At 42.6% G+C, this 22,147-nt stretch overlaps 1 protein-coding gene, 1 long non-coding RNA gene and 1 other non-coding gene across 3 annotated transcripts; all 3 read left to right on the plus strand.

The window, feature by feature from the left end:
- Window positions 1-5,025: 5,025 nt before the first annotated feature.
- Window positions 5,026-13,219, plus strand: TCF24 (transcription factor 24). The gene is made up of 4 exons (XM_068932574.1): window positions 5,026-5,211; window positions 7,621-7,713; window positions 9,095-9,503; window positions 12,290-13,219. The coding sequence occupies exons 3-4, from the start codon at window positions 9,120-9,122 to the stop codon at window positions 12,401-12,403; spliced, it is 498 nt and encodes a 165-aa protein (XP_068788675.1). The 5' UTR covers window positions 5,026-5,211; window positions 7,621-7,713; window positions 9,095-9,119; the 3' UTR covers window positions 12,404-13,219.
- A 3,804-nt stretch (window positions 13,220-17,023) lies between these two features.
- LOC104139941 (uncharacterized) lies at window positions 17,024-22,069 on the plus strand. Its single transcript, XR_011139197.1, has 4 exons — window positions 17,024-17,114; window positions 19,330-19,446; window positions 20,691-20,754; window positions 21,319-22,069. It is a non-coding gene; the product is annotated as an uncharacterized lncRNA (long non-coding RNA).
- LOC138066408 (small nucleolar RNA SNORD87) lies at window positions 20,547-20,624 on the plus strand. The gene has a single exon (XR_011139846.1). It is a non-coding gene; the product is annotated as a small nucleolar RNA SNORD87 (small nucleolar RNA).
- Window positions 22,070-22,147: the final 78 nt, after the last annotated feature.

Below are 22,147 nucleotides of genomic sequence, written 5' to 3' on the forward strand. Positions count from 1 at the left end.
ATAAGAAAACACTGAAAAACGAATGAAGGACTGATAAGTAACTGTCATTATTAGTTGATTACTGAAATTAATATTAACAGAGCATGATATTTCTATTTTTAGCTGTCCTCACCAATGATATTCAGATCAAGGAGAGTAGAAAAGTGGAAAAGAAAAAAATTGCTTTTTGTTTAAACAATTCTCAAAGAAAAATGTCAATACTTTTCATGAGCATGCCTAAAGTGACAGCTATGGGATTATTGACCCAATGCAATGTATTAGAAAGTCACCTCCTGATCTTTATAGCAGGATGTTACTGAGGCAGCCTTTCCACCCTTACATTTATTTCCATTTGCCTTGCACGCACCCATTCAAAAATATGTTCAATAGATTTTCAGCATTTCTCAGTGTGGGTTATGCTATGTAAGCCATCTAGACCATGACATATTTTTCAGAGATCATGAGCATTTGCAGCTTTCACTTTAAGATTTCAGTCCGTTATAAATTACATATAACATTTAAGACCTGAGCAAATTATTCCCAGCATGGCACAGGCCATGGGGTTTCACCCAGTGATTCCTGCAGCCAGGCAACTCACGTCAAATCCCTTTCAAAGTCTTCCATGGGTGAAATAGCATAGACGGTCTCAGCCTCTTTGGATCCAAACTCCCTCTCACCTTTTTATTTTCTGTATTAGCTTGGCTACATCCCGACTGCATATATGTATGTATACTCCTATTCTGTGGCCTGCCCTAAACTCCTGCATTTTAAGTTTACAAACCCCTTTGAGTGCAGTCATTCACACTGTCATTTGATGCACAAATACTCACACTTCTCCAGGTCCAGCAAAGCCAACCCTTGCCCTGCTCGGCTCCCACTCCGCTCTCGCTGGCTGCCACACTGAGCTTCTCATGTAGCTGCCAGCAGAGAGAAAACTTTGAGGCAGATTTCCTTCATCCTTCACCCCCAGTTGCCTTTCTCCCTTTCTTAGTATGAGAACTGATGACTGAGCTGATGGAGAAGCTTTCAAATTTGACATCTTACTTGTGATCTAGAATTCAGTAGTTGTAAGTATTCCCTTAAATACGTGTGCATATAAAATGGAATTATGGTGGGGTCTAGGTATTTCTAAGACTTAAAACAAACTTTAATATTATGCTCCAGTACATACATACGCACACACACAGACACACACACGCACACACACACACACACACACACACACAAGAATGGAGCTGTTCTCATGCATTTTAGGTATATTTTAAAATTAATTATTCCTTTATTGGGAAAAGTGGGTGTCTGCTTCTTGATGTTAGTATTAGTGATTTGGAATAGCTGGGAGAGCGGGATATTGAACTCTATTAAGCTTCCTTTTTGCCACTTGCCTCTGAAAATTGTTATGTGATTTTAGTGAAATTAATTCAAAACATTTATTTTTAAATGTTTGGTTTTATAACTATAGATATAAAAATCTAGAGAGGAAAAATTAAGAGGAGCTTGAGATATAGCTAAATTGTGAGCGTTTTGATTGTTTTAAGGTTATTAGTAAAAATGTTCATCCAAAAATTTTTTGAAATTTAAAATGGAATTTTCAGTAAGATAGCATTTTTGGAAGCTAAACGATTTTTGATCAGCCTATTTGGAAGGAGAGATGAATTTTAAAAGTTTGTCCTATTTACTTTTTCAATTTTAAAATCTTTCTTACAGCACTGATGTATTCTTGTGTTCTACAATTAAGTAGCAGCTATCATTAATTGTTTAGAAAATAAAATGCAACGTATTTTGCTACACTGTAATATATTTGACATAACTGCAGAATATGACATACTCCTACGACATACTATTAATGGTGACATGCCAAAGCAAAATAACATTTGAAAAAAGGAAAAAAATATTTAGTGGGAAATTTTCAAAATATTTGTTCTGATCTAGAATTAACTCCAATTATTAAATGTTGAGTTTTACCCGTGAAACAGAAGTTCTGAATTTCAGTGTTCTGACCTTCATATGGCTTTATCTTGCCTCTGATTTGCTCCAGAACTGCAGCTAAACTCAGTGGAATCTGATTAAAGCCAGTGCGTGGCTTGGCACCACACATATTTTACTCAAATGAACTACATTTTTGCTAGTCCATCAGTGGTACTAATACTCACGCTTCACCTCATCACCTGACAAACATATCTGTTAAATCCTAATCCCAAAAATGGGAATTGGTGAAAATGTACAAATCAGAAAGAAATATTGTGAATGCTGAATTTCATGCTGAATTGCAGCTGTAAAACCAGAAAATGATTTAATATGAAGGGAGCAAAGCGTACCTGGCAAAATAGTACACTGTCTCTAGCAGAACTTTTTCTTACCTAAATCACACTTGAAATCTGGCTCTTCTGTGACTGTGGCATTTCTTCAATTTGAAATATACCCTAGAAAGTACGGCAAGGAAGTAATTCTCAGATATTCCTTTGGGAAGGGAGAAAAAACAGCTGCAGCGGCTTGCTGTGACTTCATACATAAATGCTGTGTTGATAAAAGGAAGCAGTCACTGGATCGCTTGCTGTGGTTACAATGGAGGAGTCTTGCGATGGGAGAGAGTTGACAGCGTAGAGGGCCACTATCGCTATTTTGATATCTGTATTTAAAAGTATATATACTCAATGTACCTCCTCCTTGTCACAGCAGTAGCAGTCAGGCTGGGCTCTCCAGGCACCACATACTAATTTCATTCAGCCATTTCTGCAGTACTCACCGGGCTGGATTTGGAGTTGCCAAAGGTGGAAATCGCTTCCACCGTTTCTCCTCCAGCTCCTTCCTCTGGATTTCCTCTGCAGCAGTTGTGTTAGGAATGTGAGAAAGGCAACTTGAGAGCTCTAGTAGTGAGGCCAAACACATTATGGACACAATAGAAGAATAGTAGTAAAAAGACCATGATTTTGCAGAGTGGAGTTTGAGTCATTAGTTAAAACAGAGCAGAGAAAAAGAGCATAGTACTTGCCATTAGCTAATTTAGGGTTGCTGGGAAGTCTGAACCTACCTAACACATGAAAGATGTAAAGTCCCTGTTCTATCAGCAGCTAAAGATAATGCATAGACTAATGATATTAGCATTGTAGTAGATCCCATATTCCAGCTAAAATCTCTTTTTTGAGTAGGAGTTTTTTGGGCAGGCAGACCTAGGACACCGCTTTGGGAAATGGGAGCACCAATCCCTAGGCTTGTGCGTGGGATCCAGTGCGGGAGTGACGATGACAGAATGAAAGAGGAGTCCCAGAGGAACTGGGACTGGAACGCAACCTCCCCGCTCCCCAGTGAGTGTCCCACCACCACTGTGTCACATCCCACTCTCTCTCCCTGGTCCACTGAGGGTGTTTTCAATGCAAGTTTAAGGACACGCTAAAGAGCTACTTGTTTGAGCCCTTGAGGCTGGCTGAGCAGAGTTGTGTCTGTCTGTCGTGAGGCTTTCCAAGAGGTCTTAGCAGCAGGATGGTTTCAGGCACGCTGACCCGAGCAGGACGTGGATGTGGAAACCTCAGGGCTGAAACGTGCGGGCCTGGGTGCAAGGCCTCCTCAGCTGGGCTTGTTGGAGGTGTGTCTGTCCTCCAGCCTTCATTCTCTTGGGCACCATGCCGTTGAAGAGTGGTCCGTGGTGGGGGTGCAGTCCATAATAACGATCTTGTAAATATTTAGAGTAACTTTCCCGGTGGAAGGAAGGAAGGGAACCCTGCTGCGGGCAGCCTGCGCCAGGCAAAAGTAAACGTTCAGACGCTGCTTCGGCTTAGCGTTTACGTCCACCTTCCTCGCAACGGCCTGGCAGCATCACTTGATACCCCTCTGAACCTGGATGAAAGCAGGTCCGGGGCAGCTGCCGAGGGAGCCGCCAGCGTCCGCCGCGGCAGCGGCCGCTCTGAGGGCGGCGACGGGAGCATCTCCCTCAGGTGGGCTCGCCCGCTGCGTGCCGCGCCCAGGGCCGGCGGCCGAGGGAAGCGGGGAGGTGCGCGGCGCCTGGCGGAGCCGGGCGCGGCAGCCAGCGGACCCCTCCGCGGGCGCTCGGCGGAGCCGCCCGCCTTCGCCGTGCCCTCACCCGCTCTCGTCCCGGCCGCCCCTAAATCATCCCTTCCCGGGACTTCCAATTATAGCTGAAGATTAAGTTCTTAATTTTCTTGGCTGCAAAACCGGTAACAAATCGCTCAGACTTTGTTTTTCCACTGAGCCCGAGACGTGATTTATTGTGTCTATGTTATCGCAAAAATCAGGCTTCATTCAAAATGTTTTCCTGGGATAATTCTATACCCCCGACATTTATTTTGACTGTCCCTTCTCATTAACGTTACTAATTTTTAATTGCTCCCCGTTCACTTTTAAATCAAATATTCTGCCTGGCCAGTCGCACGGTCATAACTGCTCTCGTTTTCACCACGGGCAAGGTGAAGGTGCCGGTGCCCACAGGAGGTATTTGGGAAGAGCCACGACCCGCTCTGCTCGCAGCCACGGGCGAGGCTTCGGAGGCAGGGGGAGAGCGCGGGCTGGCGCAGACAGACCCCGGTAACGGGCCGCTCACCTCGGCGAAGTTTAGAAAAAGGAGCAGATGGAGCGGAGAGAAAGGGGCTCGCTTATTAAAAAAAAAAAAAAAAAGCTCGTTTGACCTCCGAGCCCAGCGATTAAATTACTTTCCTTCAGCAGGACTGTTACTTTATCCTAAGAAAAACAGCATTAACGGTGAGGGAGCTCGGCGCCGGCCTCAAGGCTGCGCGCTCGGTCCGGCCGGGCCGTTAACGACCGTTAACGGTCGGCGCGCGGAGGGATCCCTCCTGCCCCGCGCGCAGGGCACCTCGCGCCGCCGCCTGGGCGCTGTGGCCGCTGCCCGCCTAGGGCAGGCAAGGCGCGGGCTGCTTCCCTTGCCGCCGCCTCCGCCCGCGGCGGGGCTCCCTCGGGGCGCTGCCTGCAGCCGGTACCGGGCGGGAGGGTGCGAGGAGATGCCGCTGCCCCCCCCCCTCCCCGATCCCGCCCCGACAGCTCCGTGATTAATGACCCTCCCGCCCGGCAAGGGGCGGTCGCTGCCTCCCGCGCTGGCGGCGGGGAGGGGGGAGCCCGGCGGCCAGGTGCGCCCCAGCCCCGCCGTACGGACCGGCCGCGCCGTCTTATAAAAGGCGCCGCGGGGCTGGACGCGATGGGAGGGTTGCGGCGGCTGAGCTCGCTCCGCACTGCCTTGTCTCAGCGCGGCGCCGGGCGGCAACGGTAAGTTCATCTCCGCACTTGACGGCGGCCCAGCGCATCCTACCCCCGGAGCAGCGCCTTGCCCCTCGCTCGGGGCAGCTGGGGTGTGGGGCGGGATGCGCCGGTCCCGCGGCCGCCTGCAGTGCCTCCGACGGGACAGAGGGCCGCGGCCCGGCCCGGGCGCCGGGGCTGTGCGGGCGCCCGTGCGGCGCTCGTTTGCGGGCCGGCCATCCGCGCCGCCAACCGCGCCACCGCGCCGCCCTCCGCGCCGGCGGCGCCTCAGAAGCGGGTTTCCGCACCAAACGCCCCGGGGTGCGGGACCGAGGTTATCCACCTCGCTTCTTAGAGCACGTATTGCAGTTGTCCGCTTCAGTGAGCACAGGCAAATTCCTATTTCATCCCTTCGGAGAAAGCATTTTCGTTAACTATTAGCGGAGTGGCCCAAGGAGCAACGTCGTTTTAAAAGCAATGCAAAATAATCCAGATTAACTACTTTTTTTCCCTAAGGAACCAACTGGAAAGGCTGCAGATAAGATTATCTATTCATGTGTTTTCAGTTTGCTTATTCTGCTCCGGCATTTTCAGTCTTTTGCTTGTTCCTGTGGTCAAATACCCTTCATTGCTGTCCCTCTCCAGGAATAAAACAACAGTTGTGGTTTTTTTTCTTTTTGTAAACGAATTACATATCAAATCGGTGATGTCTTGGTAGTGTCATGTAAAACAAAATTATGTCTGCTTGCGTTAGAAATAACGCGATTAAAGCACATTAGAAATAATGTAAATAATCTGACTTATTTTCACCCTCCCGTTTCCAGGTTCCTTTGCATGCCATGCAATAAGCGTGTGTGTTTGCAGATTTCACAGGGAAATGTTTAATTCTCTAAACATACAAACCTCTGCCTTGTAACATTTTAAATCAGATTACATGGAAACACATACCGGGTCGAGGCATTTTATTTACTTTATTTTTCAGCGACTGTATTTTGGACCACAAAATTTGAGTGGCTCTTGGGCTTACAAAGAATGCAGGACCCAAAGCATGAAACGTGATCACACAAGTATGAACAATGACTCCACTCAACCACATTACTTGACAAATGCAATCTTAGTTCAGAAAGCACCAGCTATAGTTTGGATACTTGCATGAACACACATGCACATACCTATATTATATCCTGTATTTCTGTTTGCAGGAATTTCCTGGTCCATTGAGTATTGCTGTACGTACATGACCAGAAATCCAGTAGTGAAGAAATTAAGACAGAGTGAAGTCTCTGTTTTGCACTGCTGAAGTTTTGCCATTTTTCCATAGGCCCAGAATTTCATCCAGTGTAGTTGTGAAGCTTCTAAGATAAAAGCTCCTTCTTCAGAGAGGCAGACGAGGAAATGAGGTTTCTAGATACATGCATTTTTTGTGTAGTGTATGTCCATACAAAGTGATTATAGTTCTAAATTTGGTTATATAGCTCTACAGCAAAATAAAATAGCATGTAGACTAACTTCATTCCTATATTTTTAGTAGATTAATGGGTATTAATAACCAAATAAATAAAACAAAAATATTAGATACAAATAATCATTTCATCTCTCTGTATTAATTCTCTAATTAGGACTTTTCTAGTAATCAGGGAAGTAAATGGGAAGATTTTTATCATTTCAGTGGGATGTAGATGCAACGGCAACAATAAATCCTGTGGATAAAACATGCTACGAAACAGAATCTTTGCCTTTTTTCATAGCTGTATTGACTCTGCAGTGGCAATGAAGATAATTTTTGTAACTAAAACCCATCCAGACGTGACTAACTTACGGAGCAAATACCAAAAAAAAGTTGCCATTTGATGCTTTTACATTTTAAATTAAAAGGAAATAGACGATTTAAGGATCATTTTTTTCACTCCTCAATGAAGAGAAGCTCATGTGGACTTGAGTTTTGTTTTATATAGGTAATAATAAATTATCTCAGTAAACATAAATAATGACATTTTCCTTCAGTTTAGAGTTAAAATACACCTAAAGTATTTCACAAATATTTTCATATTCTAAACTGTACTGACATTTAAGTGAACAAGAGTTGTTAAAACTGTGAGCCAGATTAACAGCAAATTAATCACAATGAAACACCAAAACTAATAATGCCTTCTAAATATCAAATCAGAAAGACCAGCAGAGATGGTCCACTTTTCTGTTACAAATCTTTGATTTGATTCAAATCTTTGATTTGTCGTGGCTTTTGCTATTAACAGCCGCAATTATGCAGGGACTTCAGTATATGTTTGAAATACTTTGCAAAATCAGAGCCTGATTTTTGTTAATTTAGATCTTCAATCATTTGCATATATCATTTATTTAATATTTAAAAATTGTATTCCGTTTGAATATAATTAAAACAACTTATTTAATAATTTCTTGTCCCTGTTGTCTATCCAGGATATCACAGAAACACCAGGTCTCCAACACATGAAAGCCAAGATCTGTCTGAGAAGTTCAGAAGGTGTGCTTGAATAGGAGCAACTGGATCAGGTATTACTCTAGCGAAGAAGAGGTGAACTTTTGGGAAGAATGGTAGAATGGCATATTATTATGGAATTGGATGAACTAAAAGAACATAAGTTTTATTACAGGCAGTGCTGGCAGTCCTTTCTGAAAGCTGGGGAAGGCTTTTCAGTAATTATTTTCACCTTTGCTCAAAAAAAGTTTTCTGCCATTGTTTTCAGAGGATTCTTTTGCCCCCCAATGGCCAAAATACAGGATTCTTTTTAAGTATGAAAATGCGGAAGACAGAATAACAAGCACATTTATTCTTGAATAATTTCAGGTGTGAAAGGACAGGAGCAATCTGTTTCTGATCTTTCAAAATCATGGACCAAATTTTGCCTTTCAAAATATCTGTATTATATTTCTGAGGCTCCCATTCACTATTGCAGCTGAAAATGTGCTTTTCTTTCTGTAATCCATGGAGCACTGATCTCCTACAAGACTGCTGATGAAATGACTGCAGGCAATTAGAAAGTGCACACACAATTCCACATCCCAAATTACACAAAAAATACATTTTACAGAAATCACATTTAGTCTAATTTTGATTTGGTTGTAAATGGAAGCTACTGTGGCAGTACTGCTTAGCATCGTCTGTTGAGTTTTCTCAGAAAAGCCGGGTGATCTTTAGACTAAGAATGATCAAAAGAAATTGCTCTGTGTAATATTCCCGGAAAGAAATTGCAAAGAGTCTTGATAAAAATTTTACCTTATGTTTGTGTGCCTGTGGGTGATATCAAATCAACTGCTTTATTAACAGTAATCAGAGAAGCAATTCACATACCTGTACATAGGCATCCTCTGTTTTGCCAGAACTAGCAACATTGGAATTTCTGATAATCCATCTTTGTTTTTAGAAAGCATTCACTTCACTTCAGCACAGTGGGTATATCAACTTAATGTGATTCCTTTCTTTATCCCCTCTTCTGAGTGGGGAAAACGTTATGTGTAATTAATTTTTTGTACATACATACAACTTGGGTTTATTAACAAAGATAAAGAGGCTGACAGAGTTTGAACCCGGCAGGGAAATTCTGAAAATTGAGGGAGTGTGTATATCCCACAGGAAATTCCAGCCTTAGATTGTCTCTGGAAAAAAAGATCAAATTAGCTTTTTTTCTCCTGACTGTAGTTCTGTTGGGTCAGAGGAACAAAGCTGTCACTCACAGTCCAAAGTTTCTCTGTGTGTCTGTACACATGCGTGGTAGTGATTGCAAGGATGTGTGTGTGAATTTGGGATGGAGAGGAGCTGCACCCTTGGTGGGAATTTTTGCTCCGATGCTGAGATTCTGAGCATCACCATAAGCTTACAGCACGGCTAGTGCCAGAGGGCATGCTGATGTAGAGATGCTCTTGTTGGTTACAGATCCTCCCTACTGGGGAAGTCACCAATGGACTGTAGACATTTATCTGAGAACAGCAAGGAGATCTCCAGCCCTAGTTCAGAGCCTGACTCCCTGCTGCCTTCTGCAGCTGGCAGTAATTCTTGCACACCCTCCTCAGCTGGGCAGCGGGCTGGAGCAACTCCTGGAAGACCGGCAGCTGCAAATGCCGCTCGGGAGCGCAGTCGGGTACAAACCCTGCGCCATGCCTTCCTAGAGCTACAGAAGACTCTGCCCTCTGTACCACCTGACACCAAGCTCTCCAAGCTGGATGTGCTGCTCCTGGCCACCACGTATATCGCACACCTCACCCGTAGCCTTCAGGATGAGGAAGAGTCACCAGGAGAGGGCTTGGGTGCCCTCCGAGGGGATGGATACTTGCACCCTGTCAAGGTAGGACAGCTGAGGAGCAGCTTCCACCTTCTATCAGTGTATTTAAATTGGTATTACAAATATGTAGATTTCAAGCTTATTTGCCATGCTAGGATTAATACATGAAAAAACTGCCTGAGCTGAGCGTTCCAGAGTAGTATAACCCTTGTATCTGAGTGCTGAGGGCCTGACTGAAATATCCTGGAGCTCACTGGCATTTTCTCTCCAGCTTCAAGGACTTTGCACAAGAATATGAAATATAACAGAAGCTCAAGCCCAGTGGGACTTGATCCCTTGGAACTGGAGGAGGAGGGCAGGAACTGAGGAATACCAGTACCCATGTAGTCTTTGTGTTAACACAAGTGTGGAAAACTAGTCACAAAATTCATCAGAACCCATTCTAGGTAATAACTGTGATTGAGGTAATCAGCTGTTTCACAGCAACGATCCCAGTTGTGGTAGTGCTCGGCAATGTGTGCAGGCCTGCTTTGTTTCTCCTGTTGAGCCAGCTGAGATATGAAATGTGACATTAATTGCTGGCCACATTTTAACTCCTTATATAAAAGAGCTTTTCAGACACATTTATTTCATCTAGTTTGTATATGCCGTTATTTTTCTTCCCTTCATCAAAAAAAATTCATGGAGATGTAGAAAGAACATGGAAGGGGAAATGCTATTAAAGAGTACCTGGGGATGAAAACTATTTTCAAATATATTGCTCAGTGACTGATGTGACTCTTGAATACCATGAGGTATTTTCTTTGGCCCTGATCTCAGGGAGCAAGTTAGAGCGCTGTTTTTTTTTTTTTTTTAAAGAGCCTGATGAATTCAGAATGATTTAATTAAGATTAATCTGTGAAGTAATCTCTAATTCCCATAAAGTGACTAATTCACAGAGAGTTCCTTGTTCACAGTAACTTCATGTAAATACATATTTAAAATGGTTAAAAGCATGATGTGAGTGGAGGTTTCTTAGGTAATTTAAATGATTAGCAGACCCATTAAGAAAGCAAAACCTTTAAATAAATTAGAAGATGGCTATATTTCATAAAATAATAAATACTGTAATGTATTTCAAAGTAAGTTCTTGGGCTTCGGTGAGTTTGCTTGGGCAAAATGAGTGGACGCAGGTCTCTTATGATACTTTTTAATGACTGCCAATTATTACAGGTAGAAAAATACTCTTAACTAGTTACTAAAACAGTTAAACTATCCAGATGCAACAATTCCCAGACTACTGGAATAAAGCAATAGTTGATTCATTTAGCAGTTATTTTTGCTAATCTTACTTAATGTGTCATTTACTTATCTTTAGTTTTGATGAAGTACAGGTTGAAATCAAGATCCTGTCAGTCTAATCAATGTTTCTAATATTCTTGGTAGCAAATTATTTTTTTTTTAGTTGGAACTAGAACCAAAGTGTCACAGATAAGTCATATTACATGCTTCAAAAAATCAAAGTGCAGGATATGAGGAAAACAGTACAGATAAGAACTGTAACTATACATTCATATATTAACCATGATAAATACAAATAGTATGAAAACTGAAAAGCCAAGTACAGTTATGCGTACATCAACTGAGAGACATGGTTTATGACTTTAAACTAGCTAAGTCACAGATGTCTTATTAGTGACCCAATTCATAACACCAGACTTGCACTAAGAATATTGAATGAGACCTTACAGTCTTTCCCAGTAAGAAGTATTCTGCTTTTTATCTCTTGAATAGAAGATTTGAGATTTAATTTCAGTACAAAAGATTTAACGAGTGCTTTTACACTTCAGTGTTACCTTCGTGTCAGACCAATACTTATTTTCCTATTTCCTGCTTTTATAACAGAAGTCAGTCATTGATTTTGATGCTATAACAAGAATAACTAAGGTAGTTCAATGGATGGGACTACAGTCATTCCATTATGAGGAGTAAGACATCTCACTGCCGCTCCTGGAGAGCATCCTTGCACACACCAATTAACATATGATGTGGGAGGAGCCATCAGTGAAATAATCAATGCATCTCATTGAGGGACTATAGCACATATACTAAGTAATGAGAGAAATCTGGGTTCACAAAAGTCAGGTCCAGAAGAAAGGTGGCAGCCTGTTCCCAAAAGTGACTTGTAAAAAATGGCATTACCTGGAACAGTAGCTACAAAAATAGGTATTTAATGCAATTAATTGATTATTCCAATAATCAATTAAAAGGAAAAACAAATTGTTTCATTTCCTGAAACTGTTAGAGCTGATGAATGACAAGAAGTTATCAGTGACGAAAACTGTCAAGGAGCAATTATATTAGATTCCCTTTCATGCCGTTGCTTATCAGGCCCAGTCCTGCAATCAGTATTGTGTGGGCAGGTTGGAACGAGCATGTGGATATATAGATGCTGCAATCTGTGCAAACACTGGGGTGTAGCCAATGTTGTAAATCCCAGTAGTATCCCTGTCACCATAAACAGGAATGCTTTGTTTCATTTTAGTAACAGAGCGTCTGCGATACAGATTCCTATATGATGACACATCAGTACGATTTACAACTGCTTGTTGGTTCATGAGAATTTTTAGGAACTGTACCTTACAATTTGCTACCTAAGAAAATATCCATGCTGAGATTGCATTACACAGTTTCTAAATAACTTTTTTTTTTTCAATAAATGACATCAAAATTTTGGTGACAGCAAGTTTCCTATTTTCTGATACTGTGATTTCATTAGCATTTAAAGCTTTGCTTTTATAGCTCAGAATTGCATTCCGACTGCAAAGATCCTATATATTTCAGCACTGTGCTTGTCTTTTGTCTCGCAGAAATGGCCAATGCGATCCCGGTTATACATTGGAGCTACAGGGCAGTTTTTGAATCACTCAGCACAAGGAGAAAGTGCAAGCCAAGGAGAAACATCAACAAATTCACAAATCTAATCTCCCTTTTCATTAAAAAAAGTTATTTATTACATCATATGTATTTAAGTTAAAAAGCACATCTGCAGACAAACTGTAATTATTGAAGTACTGTTTATGGATGAGAAGGAACTGATTCTTAACTGCAATTAATGCCTCACTAATTTAATCTGATTTATCACTGGTTTCTGGTTTCTAACATAGAGGGGATTGTTGATACCTGAACTGAGGGATTAAGGGAAGGCTGTTGCACTCAGCACCGACCCATAAAGCAGCGACAAAGGCAATACTGCTAACAGAACAGGTATTCTCATCTGCTCCAATGCAAGAAGTTCATCGGTACGCTGTAGAGAAAGAGGGGAGATGCAGCACTGGCTAAGTATAGTGCATTACAAGCTTTGATGAAAAGCAAATGACAAGCAAGTCTAAAAATGCCAATCAAAATGCCACATATACTTTTTCACTGCTTGAAGCCAATAGCAGAAAGCTCACTGACTGCAGTCTGGTGAGAGCCTCAGCCTTCAGATAATCTCAGATGTATGTAGGTTTTCTTCAAAAATGTGGATGCATGCTCACTCTAAGTAAAAATGTGCTGAAAACTGTCCTACGTACATGCAGTGTTACATGCAACAAACGCTAACTGCTTTGTAGATGAAATGTAGTTATATAAAGTAAGTATTGCTTGTATTGATTCATATTAATGTGTCGCATGTTACAGGGTTCAAAATGTGTTTTAAGCGTTAGTTCATACTACTGCTTGCCTGTTTAGGTACCAGGATTCATTTATCTTGTTTTTCATGAGGTTGATAACATTCAAATAAATGAGCCTTAATACTTGGCTTGCTCACAGTACATTTTTCACTTAAAACATCTTCCGTGTATCGGCAGAGAAGTTGAAACTAATGCACAAATACCATCTATTGTGTCTGTTCTGCAAAACCTTGTACTTTTCACACAGTTTGCTGTTACTGCTAAGGTAAACATTTCATTAAATATCATTCAGTGGACATTATATACTTAGTTGCAAAATCGGTTATCACCTTCATTTCTCATTGTACAGGATGAACATTGTGCATTTTTAGTAACTTCTTGCTGAAGTCTTATTTACAATTTAAGTTTTATAGTGACATTTGACAGAAGATGAATTATCGGCAGGCATAACGTTTATAAAATCATTTTGTTGCTTTAATTCTTGAGTCAAAATTGTGACCTCTTTCAGAGGTCATTATAAGTTGAGTGTTCAATACCACAGAAAATCAGGCCATGAGTATCAGAACATGTATCCAAAATTGCCATTAGAAATGGTTGCCTAAACCATCTAGGACATGCGAGAGAAGTAAAGTATGATAAAAGGGTATGGTAAGATCAAGAGACCTCCTGCACTCCTGCAGCTTTCTGAGTTTTGACAAGTTAATTCTTTAAAAATATAATGCTCTTAAAAATTCTTGGCATATATTTCTTATTTATAATTGTAAATGCTTTATTAAAAGGTAAGAATTACATAGCCAGAGCATCATCCAACCAAACATGCTGTTATGTTTTGCGGGAGGGGGGGGGAGGGAAATCCTAGTTTTGTCAGACTCTTATTTACAAGTAGGTATTTGTCTGCGCTTTTGTTAAAAGGCTATTTTGAGGGCATAACACAAAAAGACGTTAAATTTTCGACTGACAAAATGCCAAGCAGCAAACATAGCAGCAAATAGAAATCAAACCAGTTTTGTATGTAATTAAGATCTAAATAAATGACATCAGGTTAGGGAAAACAGACAAGTGAAATCCCAGTCAGAAGTCAATGTCAAAACTCCTCCTAACGATGATGGAGTAGGATTTCATCCTTGAACATTTTTATGAAGGGCTCAGTGAAGACTGCTGATAATGTGTAGCAGCAGTCTGACAATAAAATCAAAAAGATTGTACACACAAAATGTGGAGACAATAGAAAAATATGATAACGTTATATATCAGTTCTGTGCTCCTTCCTAGCACAATAGTTTCCCAGACTCTTAAGTAATATATCTGAATTCAGGCAAGACAACAAAAATTAAAGCCCAAAACCCCCCCAGTTTTTAAAGTCTTCTTCTGTAAATGTAATTGAAAGATGGTGACTGCTTACTCATGCAGTCAACATGTAAAAGGGGTAAGAATAAATATGTTAAAAATAGGAAAAGTGATTGAATGAATGGCTTAGAGAAAACATTGCTACTCCGACTTTTTCTGTAAAAAGGTAGAGATTTTTTAATTGCTAGAAGACAGACAATAAAATGGAACAGTCAAACAAGAAAAATGTACTTTGTACACGCAAACAGTGTCCAAATAAACTGTTGCCAATTAAAAGCAAAATGCTTAGCAGAACTGTACAGAAGTATTAAAGGACAGTAATGCAGAATTACAATAGCAGGTTTTTAGTTGAGCTAAAGACTTTCTCTAGAGAAGGTTTAGAGAACTAGAGAACTCTATGAGTTAGGATTTATTTTCTGAAACAGATTAGTCTGGATCATCCGCGCATTTTTATGCCTCTGCCTCCTCTCATGTTACAGAAATTTACACTAAGATAAAACAGGTTTCCTGCACCTGTTTGTTTCAAAGCTGATGTCTGAAGCAAACATCCAATTTCTTAAAAACATTTTGTCTTTGGTATACTGAAATGCGTTTGGCATCTGGCACCAGAAACATGCACACATTTAGGCATAAAATTCTACAATCTATGTTCACACATTGCTATCAAAAGGAAAAAAATTTCTTAAAGTCATTCAGAGATATCAAGAAAACTTCAGACATTGTCATCACAGCTTTTCATTCAGAGGGATGTGAAATGTAGACTTTGTACTGCTATACACAAATAACCTGGATATCCAAAATATTCTGCATACAGTTCTTTTTTGGCTCATACACACAGCTGTACCGACAATACCGTGCCCTCCAGGCATATATTGCTTTCTCTTAATATATTCCCTGCCAATCACTATTTTTCCCTTTGAGACCCTTAGGACAAAGCATTCATTGTGCTTGGGTATGCTAAAGAATGACAACATTAACACAAAAAGATTAATTTTCTATGCTTTTGACTTCTAAAAGATGATTTAATGAGAACCGAAGCATTTCAGATTTTAAAACACTGGGGTTTATAGGACTGCTGTTGTACATAAGACACATCAGAAAAAAAAAGTGATTGCTTCAGAGTGAACCGTGGACCATACAGACAGACCGTCTTGAATCTTGTTTACTTTCTTAACCCACTGGGATTAATTTTTTTCTGTTTTCTCAGTACAACTGCAATTCCATAAACTGTTCCATAAATATGGATTTGTACGTTCTCTTTCAGCTTCTCAGAAACCAACCGGGCATGAGCAAAATCTTGCAGGATTTACACCTAAGGTTCAGGACTGTGACCCTTTCTTTCAAAAGCAGTATCACTAAGGTCCGTGAATATGAACAACCTAAAAAGTAACTGTTGCACGTTTAGGTTTTAGAATAATGAATGACTTTCGATTTTCTATTGCCAAAATTAAATTTAAAGTTTTCTTGTCCAAATTCCAACAAAAGCTTAATTACAACAGCTGTTATAAAATTCCTGTGTTATAAGATCCTTGTGGCCACTTGTGCAACCAGCAACAAACTAACCTGTCAGGACTCGACAGCGATTACGAGTAACTTGCATAGGCATGCAGCACATCTGTAAATTTGTCAAGTTTCCCGAAATTTGGGTTATTTCCACTTCCTGAAAACCCTCGTTTCTGCCCGCACAGCATGGTTCAAGTCTAGTCTTTCCCGTAAGCGCAGGCGCTACTGATGTCTAAGCCTAACGTGCCAGGAGACCTCGCCGGGGGCCTGGTCGGGCAGGGGGAGGAGGGAGCCGGCGGGGCGGCGCACGCACAACACAACCATCGGCTCTCCCCGGGCCTGGGTACTTGTACACGAAACCTTTCTCCACCGCCGGTTTAGGGGGGGAAAAAACCCCAACAACCCAGAAGTAGGCAACCATACAGAAAAGCAGACCAACTGCGAGAGCGAGCAGGGCACGTCGCGGCGCAGGCGTAGCAGCACTCACTGGAAACGTTGAGGACGATCTTCGGGAGCCGGGAACGAGCTGCAGCACGTGGAAGGCGGGCCGGCGGCAGCCTGCCCCGCCGCTGTGCACAAAGGGCCTGCGCAGCCGAGGAGTCCCCCCCCGGGCCGCTCCCCCTCCCCAGACCGGCCTCCAAGGCCCCGCCACGGTCCGCGCCGCGCAGCGACAAGGGCGTGACAGCGGGGCTGCCCCGGCGCCGGCAGCCCAGGCCCGCTCGGCACGGGGCAGCGGCTCAGGCCTCGGCGGGCGCTCGCCGTGCGAGGGCGCAACCGCCGCCCCCGCCGCCCTCCTCACCGACGGCCGTTTCGCGGCGGCAGCCCGGCAGCGAGGAGCCGCTGCGCATGCGCACGCTGCGCCAACTCGCACCCGAAACCCCGCTGACGGCGGCAGGGGGCGAAGCCCAGCGACCCGCGCCGACGGGCGGGAGACGGCTAGGCGGCGCTGCGCAGGCGCACGGGGACGAGCCACGGGGGGGGGGAAGGGGAGGGGGCTCGGAGCCGCGCAGGCGCATTCCCGACCCCTTGGAGGAGGCCGGAGGTTGCCTGGGCGGTGCGCGCCGTCCCCGCCCCCTGGCGCGCGGCTATTTAAGGGGATGGCGCCAGCTCCGCCCTCCTTTTGCGCGCTCGCGAGGCCCGAGGGCGGCGGCGGCGGAGGTGCCGCCCTGCGGTGAGCGGCGTTCGCGGCGGGCCGTTGGGGCGGTAACGGCAGCTCCGCTGGCGGGAGCCGCTTTCGGGGGAGCTCGTCGGTTGGGGGCGAGCTGGGCCCGGGGTCGGTCGGTCGGGGGGTGGGGGCCAGGCCGGTGGTGCCGGGCGGGCTGTGGTGAGCGCGGTGCTCGGGGCCCGTCGTATCCGCGCTCGGTCCAGCCCTTCACGTACATGTTGTAGCGTGGGCAGCGAGGTCCGGTCTTGGTAGGCCTGAGCGGTGTGACCGGCCTCGGGCGGGGGGCCCGCGCCTGCCCTGCTGCCGCCCCCTCCCTGAAGCAGCTCCTCAGCGTGTTAACGCTCTTCTGAAGTGCAGAAGGCCGCAAAAAACGAGGGTGGCTGGCAAGACAGTTTTTTTTTCCTCGTACGAGGCTCTGAAGAGGAACACTAGCTTTGTTGGAGGTATGGGGAAAAGGAGATTAGGGTATTATTCAGTCTTTCACAGGTAACAAGGCCTTGAAGGAAGGAGCAAGACAACACTATAAGGCAACCAGATAAGGAATAAAAATAAACCTGAAGAGAACGAAAACAGTTGATAAACAGGAGAGACCTACTTGAACTACGGGTGAACTATCCTAATTAGCATAATAAAAAACCCACCTACAAGCAGGGAAGCCCCCTGCTGATCAAGCTCCTTCTCCATAGAGCATGCGTAGTAGAAAAAGAGGATACTGTGACTTTAAATGAAGATGAGACCTAACAGAACCAATGGGAACAAGGATGCCTTAATGTAGTTGTAAACTATACTGATAACTGTTGCTTAAACTGTATACAGTGTAAGCTGTATAGTAGTCAGGTGCGCTAGCTTTGTGGAATTACCACCTAGCACCCATTTCTGCGCAGAAATGAATTAAACAAATATCTCGACTCTGTGTGTTTTTGGCTCATTGCACACCGGGTGAAAGAACCCTTCTTTGGGACAACAGCTTCATTTGCATCTGAGGAGAATTTTTTTGGGTAGCTAGACTGTTAACTGTTCAATTTCTGAAATGAGTGACCTGCTCTCCTCTCACTAATGCCACGGTGTCAAGCTACAGCAAAAACGAAGGCTGTAACGCGAAGTTAATATTCAGCTCTTCAGTTAGATGAGTGGTTTTCTTTTTTTTTTTTAGTTGAGAGAAATTGGGAAATATTCCTTACTGTTTAATTTAAGGAATCTAATCCTGACAATTCAAAACAATGAATATAAACTCAAGAATTAAAGGGGTAAACTGCTGGCACTGTTTTTTATGCAGCCTAAGCCATCACTTGAAAGATGAGTGATTGTTTCGCTACTGTAGCGGTATCCTGCTTGTGGTTACAAAACATAATGGCAGATGTACTAATGAATGTCTTCTAGTTCTTGTGCCAGAGTTGTTTGATTCAGGCTGCGACTGCACTGTCTAAGCATGCTTTCCAGGAACATGCATGTGTCTTGTGAGGCTAAGATGCATCTAATTAGTTAATATACTCCACTCTGCTGGCAAGCGCTATTGGTTACTTGGAGTCATTTTTTAGTTTATCAAGTCTTCAAAGTAGTGATAAATTAGACATCCAAAGAGATTTGTTTGCTTTTTATCTTCATAAATCACTTTCTTCATCAGCAAATGCATGGCCTAATTCTAAAGATAAATTACTTTTTTTTTTTCCCCCTCCCCCTCCGGGGAATTTTAGTGTTCTGTAGTGACCCTGATCATGCCCTTTTTGGATTGTAGGTACAGATTAAAAATCATGAGTAATTGCAGGGACAGAATCCCAAGGTATCTCCATAGTCTCAAAGGCAGCATCCTCTTGCCAGGATGATTGCATGAGTGCGATCTTGAGTTGAACCTGTAGGAAAACATGTCATCCATGGCACATGAAAGGTTCAAGGCTCTCCTCTCTCCAGTGATGGATATTCCTTAGGAATAGCATGTAATTGTAAAATCTTATTCTTTGTTTGGGACTTGTTTTAGATATAATGTTAATGCCTTTTATTTAACCTTAATCTCCAGACTGATACTGTGTGTACTTTGCCTCTCTCCCCAGTTAATAAAGCCAGCAATGCTTTCATGAAGCTGTCAAGTGGATTGATATTTCTTTGCTGCCTGGGTTACTTTCGCCGAGGAGCGCTGAGGGTTTTTGTTACTGGCTCTGAAGTGGAGCTCTGTGATGAAGAAAACCTATTTTTTTTGCTTCTCAATTTGTTTTCTTTGTTCTAGGTAGTAAATGGAGTTGGAGGTGAATTTGTTTCTGGCTTTGAGAATCTTCAGTCTAGACTTTGCCATGCTGTTATTCTGCAAGCAAAAAGGCATCACATGATTTCTCACGCTACAGACGTAAGTATTTCTTTCTGTACTTAAAAGTATTGACAAAAGTCTCAAAAGCTATCTCCCTGAAGTCTAGACCTAGAGTTTGGAAGCTGTCTTATAACCTCTTACAGGTGGAGCGAGGAGGAAGATGAGCATTTGAATGTAGGGTTAACTGTCCTAGATGGTATTCCCACTTAAGGTGTGTGTCTGTATTAACAAGCTGTCATGACTGATGAGTCAAATTGCTGGCCAAGAAGCATAAAGATAAGCCTTATTTTCTTAGCCATCCTGCATGAAGTAGCCTTTCTGTGTTGCAGTAAACTTTTTGCTTGCCCAGTAATTCCATTTGTTTCTCATGCAGCTGAATTTTGCCTTAATGTAAACTACTTGATCTCTGATGCATGAATCATTAGATCTCTATTTCTTCTTTCAATGCCAGTGCCATGAATGTTGGAAGATGAGCTTTTCATCCACTCCCAAATGAACTGCTTTAGCACTTAATTTTACTGTTTTGTTCTTTAATACTTGAACGACACGGCAGAGAACTTCTTGAGCTCTTATTGCAGTTGAAATTCTAACTCAAAAGCTATTATGACAATTATAAAACCTTTAAGACTTGCTCCCTGGAACAAAGCAGATGCATTCCAAGGATCCTGAGGAACCAGAGGGGAGGGGTCTTTAACATTGGAGAAGCTAGTTTTTGGCTAGAGAAGGAAACGCTGCTTCTGCTTTGAAGAATTAACAGATGTTAGTTTGAAGTGAGAGGCCAATGTAGAGAATGGTGCTAATTTCACCATCCCTGCTGCCATAGCAGGACTTAACCATGTAATTCTGTTGGAGTCTACTCCAAACAAACACAGTTGTAACAGTGATCTTTACCTCCAGAAACATATCCAGCAGACTAGGGTTTTAATGTAAAAACTGATTTCCTTTTCTTTTTCTCCCTTCACAGAGAAGGAGTCTTTTTGTTCCTAAAAATACTGAGTTCATTCTACGCTTACCCGTGTGAAAACAGGGTTCTACATCAATTTGTAGGAGCGCATTTTTTGAGTCAAGCTTAATGAATTCATTCATACTTGATATCTGGAAAACATAATACCAGTTGCATCACAGGCAGGAGGCTGTTTGCTGGCATAATGATGATGACTTTTTGCCGTTTACCCAACTGAGTTTTTTGATGAGTAACTTGTATCTGAGGTGCCAGCAAATTAATAGTTTTTTCCAGTTTGATTCATTACTATTATTTCTGATTTTTTACTTTTTTTTTAAAGGTGGTATATCATCAGATGACTATCTCAACTATCTCTGCTTCTAGAAGCATGGATGTTTAGGAAGGTGAGTGCACTGAAGGTTTTCCGCCCCTTCCCGTGATACGGCAGAACTCAAGCTGCAGTAAGACATGCTGTCAGCTGGTGAAGACCTGTACTAGCCACATTTGCTGTTACCTGGAGCTGTGCTGGCTTGCATCAGCTGAAAGCCTGTTAGTCAAGGATGTCTTTGGGCTACTGACTGACTTGCGGGCTTTCCCTTCCCCCCCCCCCCCAAAACCTGCAATATTGTTGCAGGTTTTAAAACTTGTGATTAAAACAATGAAGAGAAGAAGCTGGAGAGAGATGAGGATAAAAAGTTTCACCTCTCTTGCAGAAAATAACCTTCTTCTAAGGTTATGCATTCCTTAGCGTGGCTTATTGGAGATAATTATAAAGGACTTGTGTACTTAAGTGTATTATGGGAGTGATTTTACTGGCATAATGATGATCTCTTTGCCGTTTACCCATCTGACTGGTTATTGATGAGTATGGTTAAATCTGAAATGCCAATGAAGTTGTTAACTTTGTATAAGGATTAAATAAGCTTAAAGAAAATTGACTAGCTTGTGTTGAAATGCTTATTTTTCAGTGGAAAATAGAAGCCTGAAGTGTGGAGTCCAAGTGCACTTGGAAACACTTACACAGCCCTTCCTGCTCCTGAGAAAAAACTGCTTGAATTCAGATGTGGTTCAGGTTCAATCTTGTGACTTAACATGATGCTGAAAAATGAATTTCAGTAAACCGGAGGAGTCTTGGTGAAAATATGTGAATAAGGCATTGGTGAGAGAATATCACTCTAAAAAGTGAAGTAGCCCTATGGACACTATGTCAGAACTTAAGATGAGTGTTTTGTAGGGCTTTTGCAGAATACTATGACATTGTAAAGCTCTAAATTTTCATATAAGCTTGAAAAAGAGGATTACTTTAATGTTAATCAGATACTTCAGGTGTTCCAAACTTGTAATTTCATTGCTTTGATGTTTGAATGACATCCTTAATGAGAACAAATGAGGGAACCTTGAACAAACCCAAATGATACTGTCCAAACTTCTTACATGCAGAATGGGTGAGAAGCTTAATAAACTTTGCTTCTAGGTTGGAATTACAGCCCAGAAGTGAATCTGACTTGGCTAAATCAAAACAAACCTCTACTGTGGAAAGACGTGATTCCCTTGAAGTAGTTATGTTGCAGTTGTGGTGGCCTTGCCAAGTACTAGCCTGGAGTAATTGGAACAGCCTCTTTCTTGCAGTCCACACTGTTCAGCTTCCTTTTCAGTGTAGTAACTTCATATTTAAGTGTACCAAATAAATCACAGTTGATCAAATTTGAATCAATCAAATTTTGATGTGTTAACTCATATTTGTCTCAATGAGAGTGTTCATAATGTTTGTGGTGGCAGCTGTTCTGGTTATTTTCA

Source organism: Struthio camelus, chromosome 2, assembly GCF_040807025.1.
Source record: "Struthio camelus isolate bStrCam1 chromosome 2, bStrCam1.hap1, whole genome shotgun sequence".
NCBI lineage: Eukaryota > Metazoa > Chordata > Aves > Struthioniformes > Struthionidae > Struthio > Struthio camelus.

Coding starts and splice junctions, on each gene's coding strand:
- TCF24 (XM_068932574.1), top strand. CDS start 9,120: ATGGACTGTAGACATTTATCTGAGAACAGCAAGGAGATCTCCAGCCCT. Junction 9,504..12,289: donor GATACTTGCACCCTGTCAAG/GTAGGACAGCTG, acceptor TTTGTCTCGCAG/AAATGGCCAATGCGATCCCG.